We start from the raw sequence: 26,625 nt of genomic DNA on the forward strand, positions 1-26,625 counted from the left end.
CTTAGAGGAGGAAAAGCTTATTTGGGGCTCATGGTTTCAGGGACCTCAGCCCATAAATGGCTGACTCCATGGCTGTGGGCCCAAAGTGAGGCAGCACATCATGGCAGAAGGGTGCTGTGGAGGAAAGCAGCTCACTTCATGGCGACTGGGAAGCAGAAAGGAAGAGGAGGGGCTGCAGGGAAGACGAACCCTTCCAGGCATGCCCCCAGTGACCTGCCTTTCAGGCACACTCCACCTGTCTAAGGGGCATAGAAACAAGGACTGGGGCCAGCTCAAGACCTAAATCCAGTAGGGCAAACAGGTTTGTAACACCAGGGACAGCATCTAGGGACACATGGCTGTGAGGGGTGGGTTCCAAAGGGCTTGGGCAACCCCACCTCTTTGGTCTTCCAGTTGCAGACAACATGGGCTCTCTTTTAGACTGACTGTCTCCATAGTCAGTCTTTCTGGATAGACAGTCACATTACTGACATCTCTTAATTTCTGCAGTTTCCATTCCAGTTTCAGCTTCACAGCTTCAAGAATGGCCCTCTCAGGGGCAGCCTGCAGGGACTCTGACCCTGCTATACCTTGTGCACTGAAATCTCGGTGGAAACCTCCCTGACCCCTTAGCCCCATTCCTGCAGAACCAGCACCATATGGATGCTGCCAAGGTCTGCCATCAGCTCCCACAGCAGGTAAGCCACCTGGAATTGGAGCTGCAGCAACTTCTGAGTGCCTGAGTTGAGCATGATGCAACAACTTCCTAGGGCCCATGTGTGAACAGGTGCCCCCACAGCGGTCTCTTCTCAGAGGGATTTCCTATTATATATCCTTGAGCCTGCAGTGGGTGCGGTCTTGCAAATTCCTGAAGTGCCCTCAAGGAATCATTCCTGGTGTCTTTGTACGAAGTACTTAGCATTTCTTCAGTGGCTGTAATCTCTTTTCAAACACATCTTCCTTGTTCTCAGTCTAACACACACTTTTCTGGTCAAACCCCGAGTTTTTAAAGTCCTTCGGCTCTGTTTTCTGCTCCCAATTCTGAAAGTAAACCTGGGTAAAAGATGCCATCACTATCCCTGCCACTGACTGAATGCTGAACTGCCTTGAGATTTTCTCTGCCAAATTAGTTCACTTTTAAATTAAGCCTCCTGCTCAAACCATCACAATGAGCATGGTGGAGAGGCATGAGGTGCCCCCCCCCCCCCCAAAGCTCCTGGGTTAATGCTGGACTATACAGAGGTGAAATGATTGGATGGAGAGCGCTGTGACCTAATCAGCCCACCTTGCAATCGAAAGCTACTGGCTTTTATGGACTGTGGTCCCTGGGTGGAGTGTATGGTTGTGAAGGGGAGAAGAGAGAGACAAGCCAGCCGTGGTTAGTGAGCAAGAAGACATATCATATGAAACAAAGTTTGAATTTTATTTTACATATTTATACATAAAACTTTCAAGAAACCTTCTGAAGCCAACAGAATGTTAATAGCACATCTGAAAATGAACTTCAGGTAGTCAACATTCACAAAATGTTGAGAACTGATTAGGATACACGTTAAGGAGAGCTACGACTTCACTAGGAGGCAGGCATGTATTTTGGCTCGTATAGCACCATCATTTACAGTTCTTAAAACTACAGCGAAGGATGAAGTAGTCAATGCAAAATACCGCTCCAACCGAGAACCTCTAAACAAGTAAAAATAAAGTTAAAACCACCCTCTGATCAACCATGGTTTGTGATGGTGTAAGTACTGTACATTTTTTTGTAACAATATTTTATTAAAATGCCTGATATTAAGTGGCACAAGTAAAAAATTAAAATAAATTAAGAAGCAAAGGCCGATCACTGGACATGAAGCTTCAGACGTCATCCATGAATGACACGGCTGTTGGGCTATATCTGTGCCACCTTCAGCTACAGCACTTCAAACCACAGAGGCAAGGTCGACTCCGCGGGGCTCTGGCGGTGGCCCCTCACTTGGCAGGCATCTTCTCTGCCAGGTGCTTCTGCTGACTTTCAGCATGTCTGTGAAATGAACCACACAACTATTAAAGGAGAAAGACCCAACCGCTTTCCAAGCAACACTACGGCATCCTCCGAACTGAGCTTCAGAGTGCTCAAAGTGAGTCATGAGAATCAATCCACTTGACTTCTCTGACTTCATGCTCTGGACATAATTCCTTTCACTTTGGAAGCCAGTGATTAACCTGATGGATAAGCCACCTGATTATCCATGGGTGGATAGGACTACCCTTGAAAAGAAAAGGGCTGTGTTTGAAAATGAAGCGAGGGAAGTATCTGGGGTCCCTTTATCGACAGATCATTACAAAGTGCCTCCTACATGGCGCACACGACTCCTGGAGCTGGGATTTGCTGCGGAGCAGGAAGGGAGGTCTCTGTTCTCATGGGAATATGTTCCAGTGAAGAGACAGAAGAAAGGAACAACAGCAAACAAGGCAAAGGGAGATAGAGAATAAATGGCAAGCAAAGTCCCAATGAGGAGCTGTGAGCACACACGCTCCTAGACCCGGAACCCACGCTGAGGCCCTCATGCCCTCTCGCACAGCCAATGTCCCACCATGCCCAGCAGTTGGGCAGTAGGGACCAAGGGGAGGAGGTCACAGGCTGCCCCAGGGTGGGCGCATCCCATAGCATAGGGCTCTGGGACAAAGGTAGTGGTTTTGAAGGACGAGTTTAGAAAATGATAAGTTAACAAGAAAAGAAATAAAGCCCCAGACTGTGGTTTGCAGCTAGAACCAAGGTTCAGGGGCAGTGTATGTGTGCTGCCTGCAGCCAGGGAGGCGGCGACATCAGGCCTGGCTCTCGGGCTTTCTGCAGAACGTCGGGTGTCTCTGGGGCAGGGAAGACAAACCACAAATACTTTCAGAAACAGGGAAGTGACCAGAGCAGCCCTACACGCAGGAGCCCACAACAAACGTGATGTCCACTAAGAGGAAAGGAACTCAGGGAAGGCCGCCATCAGCTCTCCACTCTCTAGAAACACTGCCTGTTAGCAGACCCTCCACGGCCCTGGGTACGTGCGAGGAAGAACCACGGTCACTTTCTCAAAGTAGCTCACACCTGTTGCTCAAGCAAAGTCAGGGCAGGAAGTACGCCGAAGCCCAGTGAGCTGACGGGACTGGGGCGAATTAAACCCTGGTTCCCAGAGCAGTGCTGGAACACACACCCACACACGTGTGTGCACACGCACAAGCACACACTGGGGGTTTTCTGAGAAGGAAAACAGACAGTAACTGGTTTCAGAAGACATTACAGCCTCCGAGCTGGGAACTGGCACCCAATCTAGACGGAGGTGCCACAAGTCCTCAGGCACTGAGCATTCATCCCTAAGGAGGACCAGGCTGAGAAGCAAGCCTGGACTTGGGTTGGGAGGGTTCTCTCAAGAGGCCTGCACCATGGGGGTGCCAGCATCACCTGGGAGCTTAGAACTCCTGAAGCCCGGGCCCCACAGGACAACTGAGTCAGCCTGTGCCCAGGCCCCACAGGACAACTGAGTCAGAGCCTGTGCCCAGGCCCCACAGGACAACTGAGTCAGAGCCTCTGGGGGCCCCTGCAATCGGTTTTGTGAAGCTGCCTGGGCGGCTCTTGTGTGATGCTCACTGGCTTGAACTGACTCTAGAATAGCCAGTGGTGAGCAGTCAAGGGAGAGGTGAGCCTGTCACCCGCTCAGCCACGCTCCCAGCCTTCTGAGGCTGTGCGGCTCTGCGGTTGCCGCTGTCCACCTGTGTAAGATCCTCTGGGCTCCCTACAGGGGAAGGCCCAGGGGTGCCATGTCCCAGCCTCCTGCAGGGCTCCCCAACCTGAACGGCAGAGACACCTCTGTTCTTAACCCATGGCTCTGGACCAGCCCCCTGAGAGGTGTAACCAGGTACGCTGCCACCTAAGTATGAGCCAGATCCTGAGAGGCAGGAGCCCCGGGTGCCCCTTAGCATAGACGGGACAGAGAGAAGGGTGCTGGAGACATCTGCACCAGAGAAATCAGAGAGTGTGGAAGGTCGTGGGAGCATCAGAGAATGCAGGGCCTGGTCACATATGTCACCCGCTTCCTGTGGCCTTGCTATCGTATGTGAACTCTTGGGCTAACAAGAGGGGTCTGCAGTATAGCTGGTCTTTCTCAGGCCCCCACTCTCTGAACTGCATTTCTGGTACCAAGAGTAGTTATCGTCTCCTGGCTTGGGGACTTCATGTGCACCAGCTGGGGACAGGTGAATGGTCAATATGAAGTCACAGGAACACATGCACAGTTCACGTTCCTTATACACGTGATCCGTGCTGCACACGCATGATGCAGGATGTACTTTCATGACAGGTTTCTACAGGGAAACCACTAAGAAATGGAAGCCGCTGACCGCGCAGGCTGGCTTCCTCATCCCCCAGGAGGGACACCTTCTTCACAGAGAGGCAGAGAAGCAGAGACTCAAGTCCGAGAGCTTCCCCGTGGGAACGATCTGGGGCATGGGGCTGTGGACAGAGGCTGGAGTCCCGCCTCCTGGGCATGGCAGGGGCATACTGACCACCCAGCTGCCCACCCGGCTGCTCATGTGCTGTTGAACAAGACAGCATGGAAGGGCTGAGAGCCACCACCTGGGGGACAGTCTTCTAGGGTAAGCTTGAGCTGTCCCCCTGCTTCGAGGGCACTATGAGAAGTCAGAAGGCACCTATGGTCCTTCACGGGAGGAGGACATGCAGGGAGCGTTTCCTAAGGACGCCAAGACTCACCTGGTCAGGTCTTCGATGTCCACCAACATGGCATCCTGCTCTGTGTGCAGCTCGTCCCGGATGAGCAGCAGCTGCACCAGCTCTTCGTTCAAGCCTGGAGCGAAGAAAGACCACTCAGAAACGGGTGCAGCATGTCCAGGTCAGCACCCGTGCTGCCTGGCCTCCGTGCACACTCCAGACCCAGGACGCAGACAGCCAGCCTCGCGGCACACACCGCGGAAGTGCGCGTTCTCCTGCGGGCTTCTCCTAAGGCAGGAAGTCATCGAGGGGGAATGTGACCTGTCCCAGAGCTACAGAGGTGCTAGAGAAAGGAACGGAGTCGGGAGGAAGCTCTAGCCTCCCTTAATCCATTGCTCAGGACTACAAAAGTTTCGGATTTTTTCGCATTTTGGAATATTTGTGTGGACTTTACGGGTGGATCACCCCTAAGTTGAAAATCCTCAAATTGAAATGGTCCAAAATCTGAAGTCTTGGGGGCATTTTGGAGCACTGTGAGTTTCAGATACAGAGATGCTCAATCTACATTTTCAACTACAAGCATATCACAGTGGAAAAAGAAATTGTAACCAGGCACAGTGGCACACACCTGTAATCTCTGCGCCTCAGGAGGCTGAGGCAGGAGGATCGCAAATTCAAGGCCAGCCTCAGCAACTTAGTTAGGCCCTAAGCAACTTAGTGAGACCCCTGTCTCAAAATAAAAGGTAAAAAGGGCTGGGGATGTGTCTCAGTGGTTGAGTGCCACTTGGGTTCAATCCCAGGTACCAGAAAAAATCTGTTACTGGTAGAAAAATAAGTTGTTAGGGAAGGTGGATTCTGTTTTGAACGACACATCTGGGGCATATTAAATTCCATCCTTCACCTTCAGGACGCTCCTGGCGCACTAGAGTCAGAGGGGCCTCTGGGCGCCTGACAGGTATGTCAGATGCCCAGCCAGAGTGGCAGGCATGACGGGAGGGTGCAGAGCCTTCCCGGGGCCCCAGGGTCTAGGAGACGGAGGAAGGTCAGGTTTCTGGGACAGGCAGGTATGTAAGGCCTGAAGAAATCATCCCTGGAATCTTGGGACAACGGGGAAGACATGCCTCAGACAACACTGGGGTGACAACACGTGGAGGTGTAGTCACCGCGCACTGGGCCAGTGTGCTCCTGCCTCGGACAAGCTCAACAGCCCAGGCTCCCCCTGGCTTGGCCCTCAGAGAAGCCAGGAAGCAGGGCCACCAGGCCAGGTGTAGGGAGGGTGCTCACTGACCTCCAGCCCTGGGCAGGGAACAGGCCAGCGGAGGGTCCAGACGGGCCCGGAAGTGCTCTCAGAGCCCTGCTTCAAGTGAGGACCGCCTGCTCTTAGCTCAGGGGAGCTTTCAAATAAAAATGAGGGGAAGGAATCACACAAAGAGGTCAGAAAGTCCACCTCCCGAAAGGGACCGGATGGTCTATTATTACTTATGAATCTCAGGAGGATGACTCAGGATAAAACCTCTGAAATCCCCTCCAGTATTGAAAGAATAACTCCCCTCTGTAATTAATCCTCAACTGACATTAAAATGTAGCAAATCCTCAACTGAAATTAAAATGTAGCAAATCCTCAACTGATATTAAAATTTGTGTGTGTGTGTGTGTGTGTGTGTGTGTGTGTGTGTGTGTGTGTTCCTGGGAATCTATGGTTTCTCGATCAAAATCTTAAATCTTGTCTTTTGACTTGAAAACAATCCGGACTGTTTGAACGTGGTGCTGAATATGTTATTTATTATGTGGGCCTGGTGAAACATATTTTTTATTTTTTCCAGCGTGCTGGTGGGTAATTTTTTCTACTGTCACTCAACCAAGTCTGTACATCCAAACCTCTGGGGCACAGGACTTTTTTCCTAAAATGAAGATTTAAAACTTTTTATTATGGAAAATATAAAATTGACACAAAAGCAGAGAAAACAGTTCAGTGACTCCCAATGTGTCCAACCGGCTTCAGCAGCCCCTGCCAACTGCATCATCTGGAACACTCCTCTGCAGCCTTCAAAGCAGCTTCAGATGCTGCACCATTGCGTCCGTCAAGGCTTCGGGTTTTCTAATACTGAAAACAGGGGCAAGAGGGCTTCCCCCTGCCCGAAGCAGGGCGAGCAACTCCCGTCCCCATAAGACCAGTGGCTCCCCTCGCCCTGCAGGATGTGGCTGTTAGAGGGCCTCTGTCTTCTGGGGCACAGCCTGCACTCTGTCACACTGTGTTTTCACATGTTGGTAACAGACACTTTCAGTGCCTAGAATCCCACCAAAGAAGTCTAATTTGATTTGACTGAGACGATGCCTAAAACAAATGTCTACCAAGTGTGTCTAATTGTGTGATCAGTGACGTCACCCACTGCACTGCGTCTAGAGACGGATGCGAGTTTAAAGGTGATGCACTAGGGAGCTGGGCACCCTGCACACTTCTAGAAGCTTCTGACATCTTACAGTTATAAAAACAACCAGGGCCTTGGGTTCCCTTTGTTTCCCTGTAAACACAGGAGGCACCCCAAGAAACACCACGGGAAGGAACCAAAGCCCGCGAGGGGTGCTGACCACCTGGCTCGGGCTCCGTGTCCCCCCAAGGCCGCTGGCACTCACTTTCGATCTGAGAGTGGAGGTCGTTGACGATCACCTGCAGCTGGCCCAGCGTCATGCCACGAAGGTCGGTAGGCTTCAGGCTCCGCTTCATCAAGCACTCGCTGATGTGAGGCAGGTGAGGCAGCTGGAGACAGGGCGGGGAGAACCAGAGGTGTGAATGGGCACATAGGGCCGGCGCACCCCAAGCCAGGAGACCTGCCCTCACCACCATTCAGTGCAGCTCCTGGAGACCCACAGGCCACGCTCCCTGTAGGCAACCTGCCCAGGGCGCGAGGCTGCAGCACTGAAAGCCTTCAGCCTGGTCTTAACACAAAGGGATCAGCAGGGGCAGCAGGCCAACGTGGGCAGAATCGACATCAGCTGCTGCCTGGAGGCTCACCCCACGCCCTGTGCTCGGACGTCACCGCAGGGTCCCATCCTGCTCTGACCCAGAGGCTACCAGCCCCATTTCACTCCTGGGCCCCACGGCAGGGCTGCACCAAGTCAAGGTGGCCACTCCAGCAACAGTGACATGCAGACACTCCCAGTCACCCTGAGAAACAGCTCTGGCTCAAGAGCTTACTTTAGGAAAGCTGTTGTGCATGTCTTTCCGCGCCACCGAAGACAAAAAAGAAACGAGCTGAACTGTTTCTCGGTGACAGTCCTGCAAGCTGCCTGGGAGCAACCCAGGTTTGTGTCACTTGGGGAAAGGACAGGGACAGCACTGACCGCTTGCAGCCCCTCTGCACGCTGGCAGCCCAGCTGCTGCCACCTACCAGATCGGCCACGGGGGACTTCTTCCTGTTCTGCTTCTCCACCTCCACCTGCATTTTGGCCATGGGCTTGGCCATGGCGAGGGCCATCTTGGCTTCAGCCTGCAGCTTCTTCTGCCTTGTGAGGAAGTCCATGTCGTCCAAGGACTCGGACTCCTCCTCAGTAGTGTCTCTATCGGAATAGGAAGAGCTCTGTTTGCTCTGTGAGGGAAGAAAGAGCAGCCTGAGCTTCCCGGCCAGTCACGTCCCGCTGGTGAACCCAGCTTCCCGGAGCCCTCTCCCGGGCAGAGCGCCCTCTCCACCAGCTCTCTGCTCCATCCAACCTGTGCCCATCTCCTGTGGCAGGAAAAGGTCTGTTTTAAAACAGACTCTGACTTTAGCACACAGCCACATAATTAATAACAGGGAAGACACTAAGACCATCAGACTGTGCGAAGGCAGTGTGGGGGTCCTCGAGCAGACAGGACTCGGGTATCCAGTGATATCCTTGGTCACACTGTGCTCAGTGACCATCACCTAGGATGAGCAGCTTCACAGAGAGGAAGAGCTTCCAGCAACAAGAACACACCACTATTTAGCCAACTTAAACAGTCGTGGCAAAGGAACAAGTCCCAAGTCCAAAGGGGAAGGACTCTGAGCATATTTTCCCTTTACAATTTGAAGAGCAGATCTGACTTCTCTTTTCGTCTAATACGACAGTAGTCCTTAGCTTTAATAAAGTTTAAGAATCCTTATGGTGTCTCAATTTCTACTTTTCTGTCATTGACCAGTTTTAAAAGCATGGGATTCCAAGAGACTCTCCTTTTATCACTTCTAAGAGATGAAAGTCCAAGAGACTTTCCTGATTCAAGGTAGAAAAGCAGCCAAGTGACCAGAGACCCAAGGCCACCTCTGCTGGGAGCACCAGCTTGACACAGAGAGCGAAGTGGCGTCCAGGCTCTGCTGGGAAGGGGACGAGGGGGCACCCACGCTCGGCTGGGAGCACGGGCTTACCCTGGGGGATGAGCAGTGTCTACACTCGGCTGGGAGCACGGGCTTATCCTGGGGGATGAGCAGTGTCTACACTCGGCTGGGAGCACGGGCTTAGCATGGGAGTGAGGGGGGCCTATGCTTGGCTGGGAGGGGGACAGGGCATCTGTACTCTGCCTCGAGAACAGGCTTACCACGGGGGACGAGGGTGTGTCCAGGCTGGTCTCGGTCTTGCTGTCGTCAGCATCACTGTCCTTATCGCTGCCACTGTCATTGACGAAGCAAATCTGCAGGTTCATCCCACTCTGGAGTCTGGAAGGAAACAGGACACAACCCCACTCAGCTGTTTGCCACTGCAGGGGACAGCACCATCTGAGCTGCTGAGAGAAGTGGTTTCGCCTATTCTTCAAGTGGAGAAATGGCTGATAACGCTACCCTCCACCTACAGATGACTTGCCAGAGGCTTCCTGAGAGTCTATTCGTTATTCTACATCAGGTTCATGTTAAGTGAAAAATGATTTAAGGCCAGACAGCAAAACACCCAGTACAACACAAAAACATAGTTGGCACCCCATAAAAATGTTCCGCGCCACTGAGTGCGCCGGCCTGTCAATCAAGATGAATGGGGTCCTCAGCCAAACAGGGCCACCTGGGGACCATGCAGACACGCACTAGCCAGCATCCAAGGTCACAGTTCTCTGAAGAGACTCCTTTCTTGCCCGACAGAATAGGGTGGTCTAAAGGAAAGCTTTATTTATGGCAGTTTCCAAAAGCCAGTGTCAAATGGCTAAGAGAGAACACCCCAGGTTCACCCCAGAGACGCGCAAGGGAACCAGACTCAGTCCTCAGGCCTGGTCTCAGGGCAGCAAGTGCCACAGGCCGTCTCCTGCACAGGTCTCCAGGCAGAGACCCCTCAAAGCCCAGCCTGTGCACAGGGGCCCTGGAGCTGCAGACGAGTGAAGGGGAGCCAGCCCTGCTGGGACACTGCAGTTGTGACTGTCCTTTCCAAGTTGAACACCTTCCAGGACTGGCTGGTGACATTTTTAAAGAAGTGGTTTTCACAGCATCCCAAGCGGCCCCAGCTTCGTGTGAACTCGTGTGAGAGAAAAGACAGAAGGGGGTTCCTGGCAGGAAGGGAGCTGGAAGCACAGCTCAGCAGGGTCAGGGCAGAGGACTCTGAGTTTGCTCTGGCATCATTATTATTGTCACATGAGAAAGGCGGAGGGCAGCTTATCGGACTTGGGCACTTGTGTCTGATTTTTAAAATTCCAGTTGTAGGGATGCATCAGAAACAGTGCTCAGATGACACATTTAGGATGCTTCTGGGAAAACAACACGGAACCCAGAAAGCAAAAACAAAAACACAAGCACGCCAATCAGCAGAGGCACCGTTAGGATGGGTGGGTACTGCCACCTATTGTCCTATTCCGTAAGTACCGAAAGACTCAGCTTCTTTCCCCTTTAAGAAATCCAGCCTCTCCCAGGCAGCCAGGTAAGGAGGCCTGGTCCAGAGCTGCAGGGAGGAGGCCATAGGTTCCTGTGTGATCACCAAGGGTTGGAATCAGTGGAACCGAGGGTCCAAGTCCTCACTTCCTTCCCAGGCATGTCACACTTCTATGAACCTGTCTCCTCGGGGTGAACGACACGCACTTCACTGTTCTGCAGGAAGGACTTGGAGTCTTTCAGAATGTGGAACAGGCAGGAGCTCTGAATGTGTCGACTGTCCTCTCTTCTCTAGAGAGGCCTGGACCAAGGAACACAGGCTTTTTAGAAGAGATGTGACTTTCTAAAGGGGACCTCTCAAGCCACTTGCTCTGGTCATTCCTGCCCGTCTCCACAATCCCTGATGCAAAGTCAGCTTGAACAGAGCAGCCTCAGCTCAACCCCGGGCCAGCCGGCCTTCGGCTGTGTCAGGATTCACCTCCTTTTAACATTCTTCCACTGGAGCCGTTTCCTGGGGCAATCTAATATGGTCAGGTTTCCCTTCGATCTACATGAATTACATTTTAAAAATTTAGTATCTGTAGATGGCCTAAAACTAAAATAAATCCATTTTATATCATAAAACTCAAGGTCTATGGTTTGGAAGATGATAGAAAAGAAAACTTTTGCAAATTAAAAACACATCCATTTTATAGGCCAGTCTAATCCGAATATAGGATTATGCATTTTTTTTTCTAGAAATTTGTTGAATAAAGTCTTCCAAGGAAGAGTCAGGCCACTGCATATACAGATTATAAAACAAAACAAAACAGAACAAAACCAACCCACAAGATCATTCCAAAGCAAAGTCCAATTCTGAAGAAAGCTGGCTGTGAATTCTGCCATTCTGCACCACAGCGGGCCTTCTTGTAAGGCTCAGTCCAGACTCACATAAACCGTCCAGGCTGTTTCTAACTCAGGAAAGGAAAAGAGAAAGACCAGGGTCAGGTGAGTTGAGAGGTCCCTAGGGGAGCCGGAACACCACCCTGCCACCAGCTCATCACCCTGGGAAACAGCTGGGCTCCCTGCGGGGACACCCGAGGCTTGACCAGGAACTCACAGGAAAGGCTGCAGCCAGGGATCAGGGGATGTGGTGGCAACATTCTAAGACTGGCTCAGGGGGATTTGCGTGCTTGCAGCCTGCAAGTGGGCTTTAAGAGGAAGGTGTCTGGGTGAGACTCAACAGAAGCTCCCCCGGCAGAGGCCTGACCTCGAGGTTAGCTGGCCACCCGGCCCGCTGAAGGCCTGCCTGCCACAGAGCCAGCGAGCAGACAACCCTCGGGAAGCTCACTTCTAGCAGCATGGTTGCGGGCTGCAGAGCCCAGGCCGCGGTGGTCTGACCGGCCCGCCCCTCTTAAGCCGTCTACGGGGAAAACAGAACGAGCGCCTCGTCTCCTGGATTGGAGACGTCATTCAAGGTGGTTCCCTGGTGTTCCTAGTGGCCCTGGGCAGGCACAACTTGCGAACACACCTGGCCATCTGCCAGCTGGACGGTTTTACCTCAGGAAGGTCTGAGTCCCAGATGGCCCAGAACCCTCCTCTCCTCAGGCACCTTGAGGCGACTTGACAGCACCAGGGCCACTGGCAGGGGCACAGGAGCCCGGTGGAGGCTCAGAACTGGAGAAGATGAAGCCTGAGGATGTCCAGCAGGAGAGGGAGTGGCCTCCCACAGGAGGGCTGGCAGCACACTGGTGGGGCCATTCAGCACCCACGCCTGCTCGCACTGATGGTGAGCACAACCGCGGAGGTCCAGCCTGGCACAGTGGCCGTGCCAGAGGTCCCGGCACTCAGAAGCCGAGGCAGGAGGACAGCAAGCTCAGCACCAGCCTGGGCAACGTATCCAGGCCCTGCTCAACGTAAAACAAACAGGGCAGACGGCGCTCGAGGCCCTGGGCTCCACCCCAGCACTGCCAGATAAAAAGGAAACTCCCTGCTGACTCCCGCGACCGCGGCCAGGATGTCCTTCAAACACGAGGAACCGAGGACGGGTGAGAGCCACTTGGTGCCCAGGGACCTCAAAATGCAGCCAAGTGGCAGATGACTTGGTATCAAGACGTCACTCCCTTCAAAACGCAGGGACAAAAAGAAGAATGTGACCACGGACAACACTAAGCTGCAGAGGACATCCTGGGGAAGCAACCTCTGGGGGTCAGGCCTGTCTGTGGCCTTGGGTTGTGGTGACCGAGGGTGCTCGGTCCAGCTGGGCCAGCTCTGAAGCTCAGAACTGCTGGCTGCTTCCTGGTTTGGGAAATGGGGATCTGCCAGCAAGGTTTGGATCACGAGCTCTGAGGCCTACGGCTTCAGGTTCTTGGGTGGATTCGCCACCCTCCTGCCTCAGTTTACCTCCCTGGATCAGCTGTGTTGTGTGGTATGTTTACTTACACTCTCCCTGGGCCCTACTATCCCCCGTGTGCTCACTCAGAGGAGCCAAGGAGCCAGTTCTTCCCTCCCTGTCCCCAGCCCTTTTACAGTACGACCTGGCCACTTCTCCCCGTGCCCCACCCTGGGGACCTTGTGACTGGTTGACAAAAGGCAAAGGAAGTAAGCTGCTTCCAGCTCCAGGTCCTCAGGGACTCTGCCCTCCTTTGGACAGGTCCAGGCTGGCCAGGATTCCGGCACAGAGCTATATCCTGCAGGTGTCCCAGCTGAGGCCCCATACTGGTGAGGGCCAGCCAAGAGCAGCAAAGGCCCCAGCTGCCCTCAGGCTGACCACAGACCCACGAAAGAGCCTGCCCACACCCAGCTCAGGTCAGGTCCGCCCTGCTGACCTCAGCTCATTGCAGCGTGCTGTATGCTGCTCGAGGGGGTGGGTCCAAACCGTGCGCCCGCCCTGGAGCAAGAGGTAACCTGCACAGGGTCACGAGGCGTGAGTCTCAGGCTCCATGTGTGACTTCTGACCCAGAGGCCTTTCCCCCCTGCTCTCCCTGACCTCAGGGTTAGATTTGCTGGCGGTGTGACTTCAAAGGGCCTAACCACCTCCAGTTGTTCATGATTTCAAGACAATTCTAGGGCTCTCCTTAGGGAACTGAGTGGGAGGGAGCTTCCCCTGTGCCTGCAGATTTCAAGCATCCATTGCTCATCATCTGCCTACAACAGTGTGGCCTGAGAGCCATTTGTCACTCAATATTCCCAACTAGTCTATGACCAAGCCGTTCAAATCCATGACGCATTAGCCAAAGGTTTTATATATAAGGAATAATTGCTCATATTTTCATACCATATCTTTTTTCTGTTTCATGAGAAGTTCAAAGGAGAAAAAACATAAAATATGGTGTAAGTACCCAAGGGTGGGTCTAAACACATCGCGGCTCTCTGAGAATCTGTCAGGAAGGAAGAACGTGGGAAGCGCTGAGGTCTGGGGAAGCTTTAGACAGGGTGTGGAGGTGCTGCTGCAGAGCGCGGGGCAGATGGGACAGGTGCTGCCCCGCGTGGTAGGAGGCAGAACACGTTCCCTCCCCACGAGCTCTGCCTCGGCCTTTTGCTACTGACTTCTAGTGGACACTTCCCAGAGTCTCGGAAATACATGTGACTGTGTAAAAAAACGAGAAGGAGGGCAAAGCCAGCCTTCTGCTTGCCCATGCGTGTTGCTGAAAATGCACGCTGTGTGTCCCTTCTGCCGCCATGGCCTGTGCCGGGCTTCTCGCTTGGGCTGTGTGAGGCCGCAGGTGAAACCGTGCTGGGCTTCTGAAGAATGCTCTGTGCAGCTGTGAATGCTGCTGGTCCTACCTGCGCCACTGTCACCCAGCGTGCTGAGTTATCTTTACAACCATGGGAGCGAGAAAAGGCCTGCTTCACTGAGGCCCATCTACTTGTGCACCAGCAGATGGTCACAGGTCTGCGTCCCCCAGGCACCTGCCGGGCAGGGCTGAGTTGCAGCCATCCCCTGGCCAGGCCCCACAACTCCACCTGTTCTTATCTGGGCTGCTCTGCTGGTTTGTTCCTGTTGGTTCCTAAAGTCATTTTAGGCTCATGACACTCGGTAGTGGAATCAGAGCCAAACTTGGCCTTCTAACAAGTTTCGAGTGCTTGGACTGTGTATCGCGATGTAGGAGCAGAGATGTGGACTACTCACACACCCGCAGGGACTCACGTTCAGCAGACACGCCTGTCTTACCTAGGAGGACACAAACACTTGAGCTGCTTGGACACTATAAAGCAAGGTCCTGGGAGCCAAAGTGTCGGGGTGTGAGGGCAGACAATCGGGATGGCCCCCTGCAGCAGTTATGTGTCTAGAGAAGTTCGGGGTTACTCCAGTGTGACAAAGACAGGACTAGGTAGGTGGGACATTGCATCCCTTACGTCTTGTCCTGACCCCTCGTCCTTGATTTCTTCAGCAGAGCTGTGGGTAGCAGGCGTGTGGACAGCCCCCCTGGGTTTCCTCTTGTGGTCCCACACAGACTTCCCTCTTCTGAATCCTCTTCTAAGGTCATCGCTGGACCCTTCCACCTGTCCATGCTTGGAAGACGGCTTCCGAGCACCAGCCCCTCCTGCCACAGAACCGTCTCTGGCTTACGTGGTGCAGAGGAACGGGAATGGCCTCAGCCTGGGAGGAGCAGCGGCCGCATCCTGACCCGTCTCCAGAGAGCCCTAAGTGCTGGCGTTCCTCAGGCAGCTGGTGGTTCTCAATCCACATTAGTGTCCATTTCCTTCACTAATGACCACTTTCCTGTAATTGGATTTGGAATTATAGGACCTTAATGTTGGGAAAACACATTTCCAACAGGAATGTTCTCCGGCACCAATGGGAGGCTGAAATACGGTCTCTCCCTATCCTAAAACAGCCACTTCCCCTGGATGCCACTCGAAGTCTGCTTCCATCTTACAGCCAGACAATCTCCAAGAGGCCTAGATTCTGAAATAAGATGGTGCCATTTCTGAGCATCTCCTACGTGCCTGGCTCTCTATGTATCTGACCTCTGACCCCCTGATGTAAGCAGCAAGAGTCGTGAGTCCTGTTTCACACTTGAGAAAACAGAGACTGAGAGGGGCTGCACCGGGCAGGCCACGGCGCTGGTGCCCGAGACCAGACAGCGTCCTGAGGGGCCAGGGTACTTTGAGGAGGAGGAGCAAATTCACAAATGAAAGAAAAAGAGGCGAAGAAAGCAAACAAAACGAAAAGCTGGAAACAACTGCCATGCCTCACGAGAGGGATTCAGTAGGTCAGGGCGAGTGACGTCACACGCAATTTGCTACAGCGAGCAAAGATACAGGGCAGCTAGGAACACGGCCAAGTGCTCCTGACGAGCAGTGACGTCAAACGGGCTGTGAGGCAGCAGGAGGACGGCAGTCTCTAATGAAGGCAGAGGGCGTGGGTGGGGAAAGCGGCTGGGGATTCGCACGCTGAGCCTTTTGGTGGCAGAGACAGAGTTGGCATTGGATGTGTCTCCTGAGCGCCTCTGAGCTGCCACGTGTGAGCATTTAGCACGATTAAAAAGGGAAAAGGAGAGCAAATGAGAGCTGGTGATTGGCACTGCTTGCTGGGGGGGAGGTGAGAGGTTCAGTGTGGACAGCTGGCAGGGGGCTGGGGCTGGGGGCTGGTGCAGACTGCCCGTGGGGGCCGTGACTCACACGTGAGTCAGGAGGAGCTTTTGTTCTTGGCAGGGTGCTTGGTGGTGGGAGACCCGTGGGCGGCAGGAAACACATTTTCTTATAACAGTTCTGTGCTGGACTCTTCGTTCAATGGTTGGCGTGGCTCCTCAGCCTGGACCCCACTCCCTGGCTCTGCAGCCCATTGTGGGCCCTCAGGTAATGATACACATCAACTCTGTCTTTTCAAAGCGGCCCTGCCTAGGCATCATCCCCCAGCCTGGAGCTCCACCTTGTCTGTCCCGCCTGCGGCAGGGAGTTGTGGAGCCCCGGGGTCCCAGACCGAGGACAAGCTCCACCACTGAGTGGGGGCTCCAGCCCCTGGCCAAAGTCCCAGTTCCAGTTCTTCTCTTTTCAACACCACAGCACTGCTCCCAGCCCTTGTGATGTCCACGATGAGGAACTGTCGGGGCTGCCGATGAGGCTTGGTTCCTCTTCCATGACTCGAAATTCTAACCACTGAGTTCCAGGCGCTGGGTCCACGGAACGGCGCTGACTCTGTGAAGCATGGAAGCTCACACTTTGTCATCTTTAAAATCAGGGTGCATCACAGATGCTGGCCAGCAGCTCGAGGCCTGGCTGCACTTCCGAGTCAGGTGAGGATCCCCAAGGTGGCCGCTCTGCATGCTGTCCCTAGATAATAAGGGCAGTGATGCCCAGGAGGAGCAGGGACCTGACGACTGGGAAGCAACATCCGGTGAGAGGGCGGGCTGCTCCCCCTCCCCAGCACGCCTCGGCCTCCTCCAGTCCACAGAGATATGAAGAATGCACGCGTCCAAAAAGTCCAGAAGGGCTCCAACCACAGGAAGGACACTCCTGAGCTGAGGTGAGGGAAGCAGGCACTGGAAGTTGGGGGAAGATGTGAGCTTTGACTTTGTTTCAAAACTGCTGCTCAATTTTAAACCACACACAAATTCCCATCCACTTAAAATCAAGTCACCTCACCGTGGCCAGCACTGTGTGAGGGCTTCGGTCCTGAGTGAGATGTCTTCCTGGGTTTAATGCATCCACTGACCCAGATGAGAGGGACCTGAGGGCACAGAGAATTGGGTAGAAGCCTGAATGAAAGGGTGGCCCGGCTGGTTGGCCAGGGCACAGGGCTCCCTGCAGCAGATGTTCCCTGCACTCTCCACGGTGCCTGGTCATCACTGGGCTGCGTGTGTCCAGCACACACAAGCAATCACTTGTCCACAGGGAGTGAATCGCAGTGGTAAAGTCATGAGAACTGTCAAAGATGATGCTCCAGTGAAAAATAACTCCGGGAAGCTCTTTTAATTAAACACTCAGCTGTCCGCCAGAGCCGTTTTTAAATATAAAATGCAGCCCCGTGGCCTCTTCTCTCCCTGCCTCCCGCCCCGGTGCAATAGCTCAGGCAATTGAATTCTCATTGGTGATAAAAAAATATTCATAAGACAGGATACAGCTGGTCATGCCTCTAGCAAGATGACAGAGTCTGCCTCGCAAAATTAATTGCACCTAATTAAGCTGGGTCATTGGCAGGACTGTAAAGCCAGGCTACTTAGGAGACAAAGAAAATTTCACAAATACCAATTTGCTTTTGTTTCAGGTTTGTGAGACAGAAGAATTGTTTACATAATTTAATATGTTTTGTCATTTTAATCTTATTACTCTGCAAAAGATCCACTTTAAATCTTGCCTCGCCTTGAGAAATTATGCAATATTTTAGAATACTGGAGGTAATCCTTGGAGGAGGACATAAAAGAAGACAGGATTTCTGCAGATTGCCCAGCGACTTTCCGAAAACTACAAAGAAAGAATTGGTAAGCTACAACCGGCAATGACACGTACCCGGAGCTACTCACATGAAGTGTTTTCTAAGCAAAACCTTAGCATACATGAATGAGGCTGACACAAAGTTTTAAAGATATTCTGTGTGTGATAGACAAGAGGCATGAGTGAGCACTTGTTTCAAGATGCCCACCTCCTCTTCACCTGGGCGGGGAGGACCTGACCTCTCTGCTAACTCCTTCCGGTGCATGATACAACATCACTACTGTTAGAGACGAGAGGATGCGCTCCTTTCCTGGCAGAAGAGCTGGTCCCACGTGGGATTGTGTTGCATATTACAGGTGCAGTTCCCCCATTTGAAGCCCATGGACCCTGTTTCTTTAACACCCCTAGAGGTGGTGCTGTTGGCCTAGCTAGCAACACCTCCCTGGGCCTCAGCCCCTGCATCCAGTCCTGCTGCCCGAGGGCAGGAAGACAGCAGGTGTCTACAGCTGGACTTCTTCAGCCCTGCCCCCTTAACCCTAAGGCCAAGACAGCAATGTTTCAACGTGTGGGGATGTGGGGGCAGCTGCTTGGGGCTCCCTGGGAGCCTGCTTCTCATGTCCTCAGCATTGGAGGGAGGGGCACACCTGTGAAGGAGACCAGGCTGCACCACGTTCATGCACATAGGCGTGCAAGTAGCAGCTGTCTCTGGGTAAGGTACGAAGAGTGGGAACTGGAGCAAGGGTGCTGCTCGGAGGAAAGGAGAACACACAAGACAGGGCAGGTCTTCTCCAGGATGCCAGGCCAGGTCGCCACGTCTGAAAACGGAGGCTTCTCGGGTGTCTGTTACTAACGACCGGGTAGCTTTCTGCTCCCAGGGCAGCACGACTGCTTTCGAATCCGTCAATAACATCAAGCTGTGCAAACTCACTATCCAACAGAGAATGGTGTCTGATCATTAATTTGGCTGATAAAAAAATATTTACAGAAAAGTATGAAACCAGTAATAAGAAGGATATTTATTTTTTCAAGAACGTGATGAAACCTAGAACTTCTTAGAGACCTTATTTCTAAAATAGGTAACCTATTCTTCTCATTGCCTTTTAAGTTTCTCACATGCTTCTACTTCTGCTGTTGTTGATGTTGTTGAGACAGGGCCTGTGCAGGCTGGTCTGGAACTCGTGATCCTCATCTTGAGTGGCTGGGATTACAGGCATGCACCACCTCATCCGGCTGTTTGCTCTTTTTAAAGAAGGAAATGGCAAGATTACACAGGCTCAGCTTGAGAAGCCGATTCTGTATGGGTTAGCACACATAAAAAAAAGTATGACAAGATGACACCCCCTACATTTGCCACAGTTGAGTACAGCCAAATTTAATTAGCTGAGTTATGAAGCAGTACTGAACAGTTCCTTGCTGCGGCTGAAGGCATGAAATGTCTTTATGGGATTACTGTAAGCCGAGCTTACACTGAGCAGCTTGTCACTCTTAGAAAGTACTCGAGGAGAGAGCACCACCTGGAGAAGCCCAGTGCGCTGAGACCCCCACTCCACCTGTGCTTGGGGCGCTCCACGTCCTCCCAGCCCCCAGCTTCTCCTGAGTCCTCACGTGCTGAGTGTAAGGAGGGCTGAGCATGGGAAACCACAGTGAACCCCAGGTGCTGCAAGGATCCAGCTCACCTCAACGGGCCTGGCCTTAAAACGCAAGCCAAATTTCAGAATCCATTATGTGGCCAATTAATGAAGCCCCAGCTTCATTTAAAATTGCGTCCTGAGCTCTTCTGAGTTGTAAGCGAGTGTGGGATTTACCTGGTTCTGACTTGGAGCTGACTGAGCTCGGGTGCATTTAGCAGCAGCACCTGATGAGTTCTGCCACAGCACTGGACGCTCCCGGTGCTCTGGAGCAGGTGGCAAGGCACTGTCCACCCAGGGAGAGCCTCAGGCTGTAACTCACTAGCAGAAATAAAGGGACAGAGAGTGTGGGCTCTCTAAAGGCTAGGAGCCTTGCTGAGGGTTTTTCTGCTACATTATGATAGATGAGAGGACAATGTCTTTGCAGATTTTAAATTCACAAAAATAAAAAATAAGAAACCCTGAGGGGGATCTAAAAAGTCATGGTGTTCTCGCAGAGGATGAGCTCATCCCAGAAGGTGGAGATGAAAACCTCAGAAGGAACAGGATGTAAATAATCCTCCTTATGGCGAGTCCCCACACGGCTCATCCCGGCCACTGTGGGATACGTGTAGTGTTAGTGAGCTGTGTTTGCTGAGGGCAGATGACTCGGGTGTTCAGTGTGGCTCTGCCAGAAGCTCCAGTGGCTCTGGGGGCTTTTAGGGGAAGAGGGGGTGGCACAGGGAGAGGAAGGGGTGCGGAGACAGTGGGCAACCCAGGCACCCTGCCCCTCTTGGTCCTGCTGAGCCAGAGAGACACTCTGCTCACACTCAGGGTTTGCAGGGCCTTTACTTGAGATGATACTGAAGGTCTTCGTGAGACTGAACTGCAGCACGCTCAACACAGAAAACGGGGCCCTCTTCTGAACAACGTTAAAGGAAGACAGACGTGGACGAAGAGCCCATGCGGGTCAGAAAAACAAGGCAAGAGGCAGATGCATGAGCGGCATCTGACATGCGACCTCTGATGTCACTGTGCCCCCAGCAGGTTGGTGGAGCCGGCACTTGTGGTTTCCCTGGAACCCTGGAAATGCTCAGGTGCATCTGAACCAGGGGGACACCAAGCACAAGGAAGGGCTGCCCCTGGCCACCACGGAGAACTGCCACCTGCCCTGCCCTCCTGGGATGGGTGGAGTCAGGAGGTTCACTGTCCTGAGTGGTGAATCACAGAGGCCCTGGACTGGGCAAGCCTGAGCACAGCAGAGGTGGCAATGAGGTGCCTTAGTGACTTCGTGATAAGTATATGCACACTTGTCATAGACTATATGAAAGATGGCACCATTCTCAACCCATTTTTAAGCCAAGACACACTTACACTAAAATCAGACAAAAATGTTCTAAGAATACAAAAGACCCATGTAAATCATGAATATAAATGTAACAATCCTAAACAAAAAGTAAGTAAAATCCAATAGGTCTAAAAAAAGATAATTCTCCTTTAAACCAACTTAGGCTTACATTAGGTATGCAAGGATGATTTACTATTTTGAAAATATATATGTGTAATCTATTAATATTCAATAGAACTGAATGACAAAATCTCAACAGCTGATAAATATCCATTTCATAAAAATTCTTTGAAAATTGTTAATAGAAGGAAACATCATTAAGGAGAAACATTAAACATAAAACTAACATCATCCTAAGGTGAGAAACAGTAGAATTATTCCATTTAACATAAGAAATGAGCTAAGGATTCTATTTTAGTCAGCTTTTACATCTCTGAAATCAAAACACTTAACAAGAACAACTTAGAGGAGGAAAAGTTTACTTGGGACTCGTTTTTTTTGGAGGTTCAGTCCACAGATGGCCAACTCCATTGCTCTGGGCCCAAGAGACGCTCATCACTGGCGAAGGGGCCAGCATGGAGGTTGCTCAGCTTATGGCAACCAGGAAGCAAGAGAGCAAGAGGAATGGGCCACAGGAAAGGTGAACCTTTTCAAGGAAGTCCCCAGTGACCCACCTCCTTCAACCATACTCCACCTGCCTTTAGTAAGCACCCAGTCAGTCCATTCAAACCAAGAGGAACTGAGGGGTTTACAGCTGTAATAATCCAATCATTTCACCTCTATTCCTGCATCAACAGGAGCTTTTGGGGAGACCTCACATGCAAACCACAGCAGACTCCAACTACTACTATTTCTAGTGCTCACTGTATTAGAGTACCTACCAAGTGCAAAAGAAACAAAGAAGGGAGTCATAAGGCTGCCATGATGTACACGCAACATTATTGTTCTAAAAGTACAGACTCTACAGACAGCTTTATTAGAACTGACAGGAGAGTTAAGAAATAGAAGCAGGAACACAAAGTGACTGGGCTTGGGACTTCTGCAAACAGAGCTGTACTTCTGATACCAGCAGCAAGCAGTGAGGACACCTACGATATTGAGATCAAGTGTCTAGAAACAAATACAACAAAAGATGCCTACTATTTCCAAATGAAAAGTTATAAGACCTCATTAGGAAATATTCAAGAAGACGTAAATAAATGGACAATGTTCATGGATAGGAGAAGTGAATATTGTGAGAATATAATCCTTCCTAAATTGATCGTGGGCTCAAAAATCTGAAGAAAGTATTTTGCTCAACTTGATTAGATGATTTAGAACTTATATGGAGGAATGAAAAAACAGGATTAGGCACATACTTCTGAAGAAAAAGATCAAGGACAGGGACTGGCCCGTCCAGATGCTAGGACTTATTCTGAAGCTATGATGATTAAGAGTATAGATTTGATTTAGGAAAATAATAAATGAAATGGAATGTGTTCCCACTGATGACTAGTATTCATGGGAGTCATTGCTCAGACTGGTGAGCACAAATGGGACCTTTAGTGAGTCACGAAACGATGACCATATGAGGGAACAGGAGGGCTAGGCTTCTCTCCCACACACAGCAGGAGAGCAACTCCCCACGGGTCACAGAATTTTAAAGACCAGGTCTTCAGACCTTGGCAGAAAATCTAGTGAATATCTACTGAAACTTGGAGTAAAAGAAAATTTCTTGTACAAGATATTGCCAACATTGCCTGGAAAAAAATTCGGGGATCTAATTAACAATATTAAAATCAAGGATGGCTGAGTGTGCTGGTAAATGCCTGTGATTCCAGAGACTCGGGAGGCTGGGGCAGGAGGGTCACAAGTTCCAGGCCAGTCTCAGCAAATTAGTGAGAAATTTGTCTCAAAATAAAAATGACTGTGAATTTAGCTCAGTGGTAGAACACCCCTGGGTTTAATCCCCAGTATCCAATAAATAAATAAATAATCAAGAATTTATGATCAGAAAACACAGGAAGTGAAAAACAAATCACAACGTGGGAAGACTTTTGGAACAGGTAGAGTGTACTAAAGATGAACGTGATGAGTAAGACCTTCCATAAGTCAGTAAGAAAGCACAAAGAATACGACAGAAAACTGGATGTTTTCTGTCCAAGCAGACATTTCCCAGAAAACGAGATGCAGCTAATAAATGCAGTGACATACATTGATAGCTATCCAATCAATGGCAATCTAAGAGCAGCCGCAACACCTTTGTCGGAGGGCCCAGTGCATAGGCTCTCTGTATGCTGCTGGAAGAGGGTGACTCATGGTAGCCATGCTGGAAATGAACTCGGCCAGCCCTTTTCTAGCAGGTTCCCTCACAGGGCACACCAAGGAAATGCTGCACCCGAGGAGCAGGCCACGGCCAGGTGCTCAGCACGCTCACAAGAGCAGCCCTCACGCAGCCCAGTGCCAACCCCAGAGGAGCAGCTCCACCCACGGGCACGTGCCCTAGGTGAACACATCGGATGACCTGCGCAACAGGCAGCTCTAAAAGCAGATGGCCACTTAAGACAAAAACTAAGAAGCTTGGCATTTTCTATAGCAACACATAGGTTAACAGCATATGAAGCAGCCGAGGAGTTAAGTACTACTCCCAAAGAGGGGAGCAAGTGCCTGTGTGTGGTACTGTGTCACACATGCATCACATGTATGCACACCTCTAGATTTCTGTGTGTATACACTCTTGATTCTACAAACAATGGCTAAATGTTAAGGCGGGGCTTCCAGGTGAAGGCATTTCAGTACTTTGGGGAAAATCAGCGATAGCAGAGATCTATGAACAGCATACACTATGGTCCAACTCCCCTTTCACAAAAAAGAGGGAAGATGAGGTGTGGCAAATGGACATAAAGTGGCCTGGGACGGACCCACATGTCTCCAGGTGTCTAGGCTGGACACCTCCTGCCAAGTCCCACCTGCAGGGGAGAGGTACCCCAGGGCCAGGGGAAGGCTGAGGGCCCAGCTCTGCAGTGACACGTGGGACCAGTTAGGGCTGTCCCGAGCCTGGCTATGTGCTCCAGTGAGGGGAGACACCTGTGCACCACGAAGCCAGAGCTCCTGCCCGTGCTCAGTCACCTGCAGGGGTTGGACAGTGCGCACACCGTGAGCATGCTCACCTCCCGGTTCTGCTGGGTTCGATGGCTCTCTGAGGACCAGACATGCCTACTAAGAGCCAAATGAATAAACAGATGCAGACCAACATTAAGATGCCCAGTTCTGGCCTCACGTGAAGCAGACAGCAGAAATCTGTTGGCGAGGTGAAGGCATGAACACCCTCATTTATCTACAACCAGCTCTGGCTTCAGGTGGTACACGTCTGTGATGTTTACACAGGGTACATTTGCTTTTAGCCCAAAAGAAGACTGAGAGAAAGCACACACTGGGGGTGAGGATGGGAAAGGCTGGCAGGTCTTCAGTTACCATCACTTTCATGGAAACACACTCTAATGCTTCTACCCCTTGGAATATCTACATCTGGAATGGTTCTGTAGACTGTCCACTTGTTCATTAATCAAAGTAGACTACAGAATGGCACCATGGACCTTCACTGTGAATGTGTGAGCAATGCAGAATCATGGACCTTCACGGTGAATGTGTGAGCAATGCAGAATCATGAACCTTCACTGTGAATGTCTGAGCAATGCAGAATCATGGACCTTCACTGTGAATGTGTGAGCAATGCAGAACCATGGAGCTTCACTCTGAATGTCTGAGCAATGCAGAATCACGGACCTTCACTGTGAATGTCTAAGCAATGCATCATGGACCTTCACTGTGAATGTCTGAGCAATGCAGAATCATGGACCTTCACTGTGAATGTCTGAGCAATGCAGAATCATGGACCTTCACTGTGAATGTGTGAGCAATGCAGAACCATGGAGCTTCACTCTGAATGTCTGAGCAATGCAGAATCACGGACCTTCACTGTGAATGTCTAAGCAATGCATCATGGACCTTCACTGTGAATGTCTGAGCAATGCAGAATCATGGACCTTCACTGTGAATGTCTGAGCAATGCAGAATCATGGACCTTCACTGTGAATGTCTGAGCAATGCAGAATCACGGACCTTCACTGTGAATGTGTGAGCAATGCAGAACCACGGAGCTTCACTCTGAATGTCTGAGCAATGCAGAATCATGGACCTTCACTGTGAATGTGTGAGCAATGCAGAATCACGGACCTTCACTGTGAATGTCTGAGCAATGCAGAATCACGGACCTTCACTGTGAATGTCTGAGCAATGCAGAATCTTGGGCCCACTAACACCTACTGGATCAGTCTTCCCCCGACACAACCCCCCAGGACTCGTGAGCATGCTGCAGTGGGAGAGGCTCTGGTCCACAGCCCTATGGCCTGCGTAGAGCTGCAATCCACATGTACTTTACTTGGAATTAAAAGGTATGCAAGTTACCAGTTGTCTCCTGAAATAAATGATGAGAAGCAGGCAAGGCTATCATAACAGAGGAGAGCAGTCTGGAGGACAGGTTGAGATGGTAATGAACCCTGGATGATCAAAGCAGGAGCTGAGGGTCTGTCACCGGTGTTGGCTGCTATCACAGGTACTGGGTGCCTTGGGGCTGCATCCTGGGGCATCTGGTGCTCTGCCACACTGTGTCTTAGGCATTTGCCAGCATGCTTACGAGTGTGGCTTGACCCCCGCCCCCATCAGTCTGCAAGGTGAGCACTCACTGAAGAGAAGTGAAATAGTGAACGCTGACCTCATGCCACTGGGCAATGTGCCACGAGGAGCACCATCAAGAGTACCAACCACCAGGTGGGGAAGGTCTGCCTAGAACCGAAGGCAGCAGCACTGTGGGAAACAGCCGCCCAGATGAGGTGCTTCTGCCAGATGTGGAGCCAACGGAGACTCCGCGGTCCAGGTGGACCACCCAGGGCACTCACCGGGAGGAGAGGCTGGGCTTGCCGCTCCTGCTGCAGCTGGTGTAAATTCCCGGGCCGTCATCAAAGCAGCTTCCCAGTGCCAGCTTCTGTCTGATAGATTCTCTCTCATTTTTCTGTGCCTGAAATTTCAAAAGAATAAAAGATGCTGATCAGCGGGCAGAGACATTACAAGCTGGAGCCAAGCTCCTCTGAAACGTGCCATTAGAGCAGCAAAGGGCGGGGCTGCAGTTCTCGGGCACGGGAACTACTGGAAGCTGAAACCACGCCTGTGGCTCCAGGCTCCACTCCTAACAGCCCTTTGTGGTCATGGCTGGGAAACAGGGGTCTCCTGCTAAGTGCCCTTCACCAGGACAGAGCTAAGCTGGCTCTGTGATCTTTCTCCCCACGTGCTGGTGCAGGGCAAGCCATAGGCCAGTACTGTCTCCTAAATTTGATCATTTGATCTCCTCCCTTCCTCCCTTTCCCTTCAGCCCACACCTTCTAGGCACGAACATGGGTCAGCTCCTTGTCAGCACCCACTGGCCTTGTGAGCTGGTGGTCGCCACAGTGAGGGGTAACTCTGAGCCCAGGCTGAGGCAAACGGTGCCTGCCTGCAGCAAACCCAGGTCCACCTGGGGACCCTGGTCAGGCCTGCAGCATGAGAAGCCCCGGGAGGAATGTGTGGGATGCTGGAGAAGAGCAGTGGGGCCCATGTGCCCCATGTTAAGAGACAGGGCGGCCAGCGTGCGTGGGAGGAGCTGGTCAGTGCAGCCCTGGGATGCCCTGGGTGTGCTTCCAGCACTGGCTTTCAACCCTTTAACAACAGGGAAGAAGAGCAGAAGCTCTTTCCTTAGTTGGAAAACCGCTGCAAAAGCAAACATGGTGAGGTAGAGGCTCCGGGCCAGGGATGAGACTGGGTCTG

At 51.7% G+C, this 26,625-nt stretch overlaps 1 protein-coding gene across 8 annotated transcripts in view; it reads right to left on the minus strand.

The window, feature by feature from the left end:
- Window positions 1-1,381: 1,381 nt before the first annotated feature.
- The window catches only part of LOC306638059 (schwannomin-interacting protein 1), a 595,209-nt gene continuing 569,965 nt past the window's right edge, over window positions 1,382-26,625 (minus strand). For all 8 annotated transcript variants that reach the window (XM_079101150.1, XM_079101152.1, XM_079101153.1 and 5 more), the window contains 6 exons: window positions 25,725-25,843; window positions 9,225-9,342; window positions 8,065-8,262; window positions 7,310-7,433; window positions 4,718-4,811; window positions 1,382-2,002 (listed from right to left, as the gene is read on the minus strand). In XM_079101150.1, coding sequence (XP_078957276.1) covers window positions 1,951-2,002; window positions 4,718-4,811; window positions 7,310-7,433; window positions 8,065-8,262; window positions 9,225-9,342; window positions 25,725-25,843 — 705 coding nt within the window. In that variant the 3' untranslated portion in view covers window positions 1,382-1,950. The remainder of the gene's footprint in view (window positions 2,003-4,717; window positions 4,812-7,309; window positions 7,434-8,064; window positions 8,263-9,224; window positions 9,343-25,724; window positions 25,844-26,625) is intronic.

This window comes from Sciurus vulgaris, assembly GCF_902686455.1.
Source record: "Sciurus vulgaris genome assembly, chromosome: 10".
NCBI classification, from domain to species: domain Eukaryota; kingdom Metazoa; phylum Chordata; class Mammalia; order Rodentia; family Sciuridae; genus Sciurus; species Sciurus vulgaris.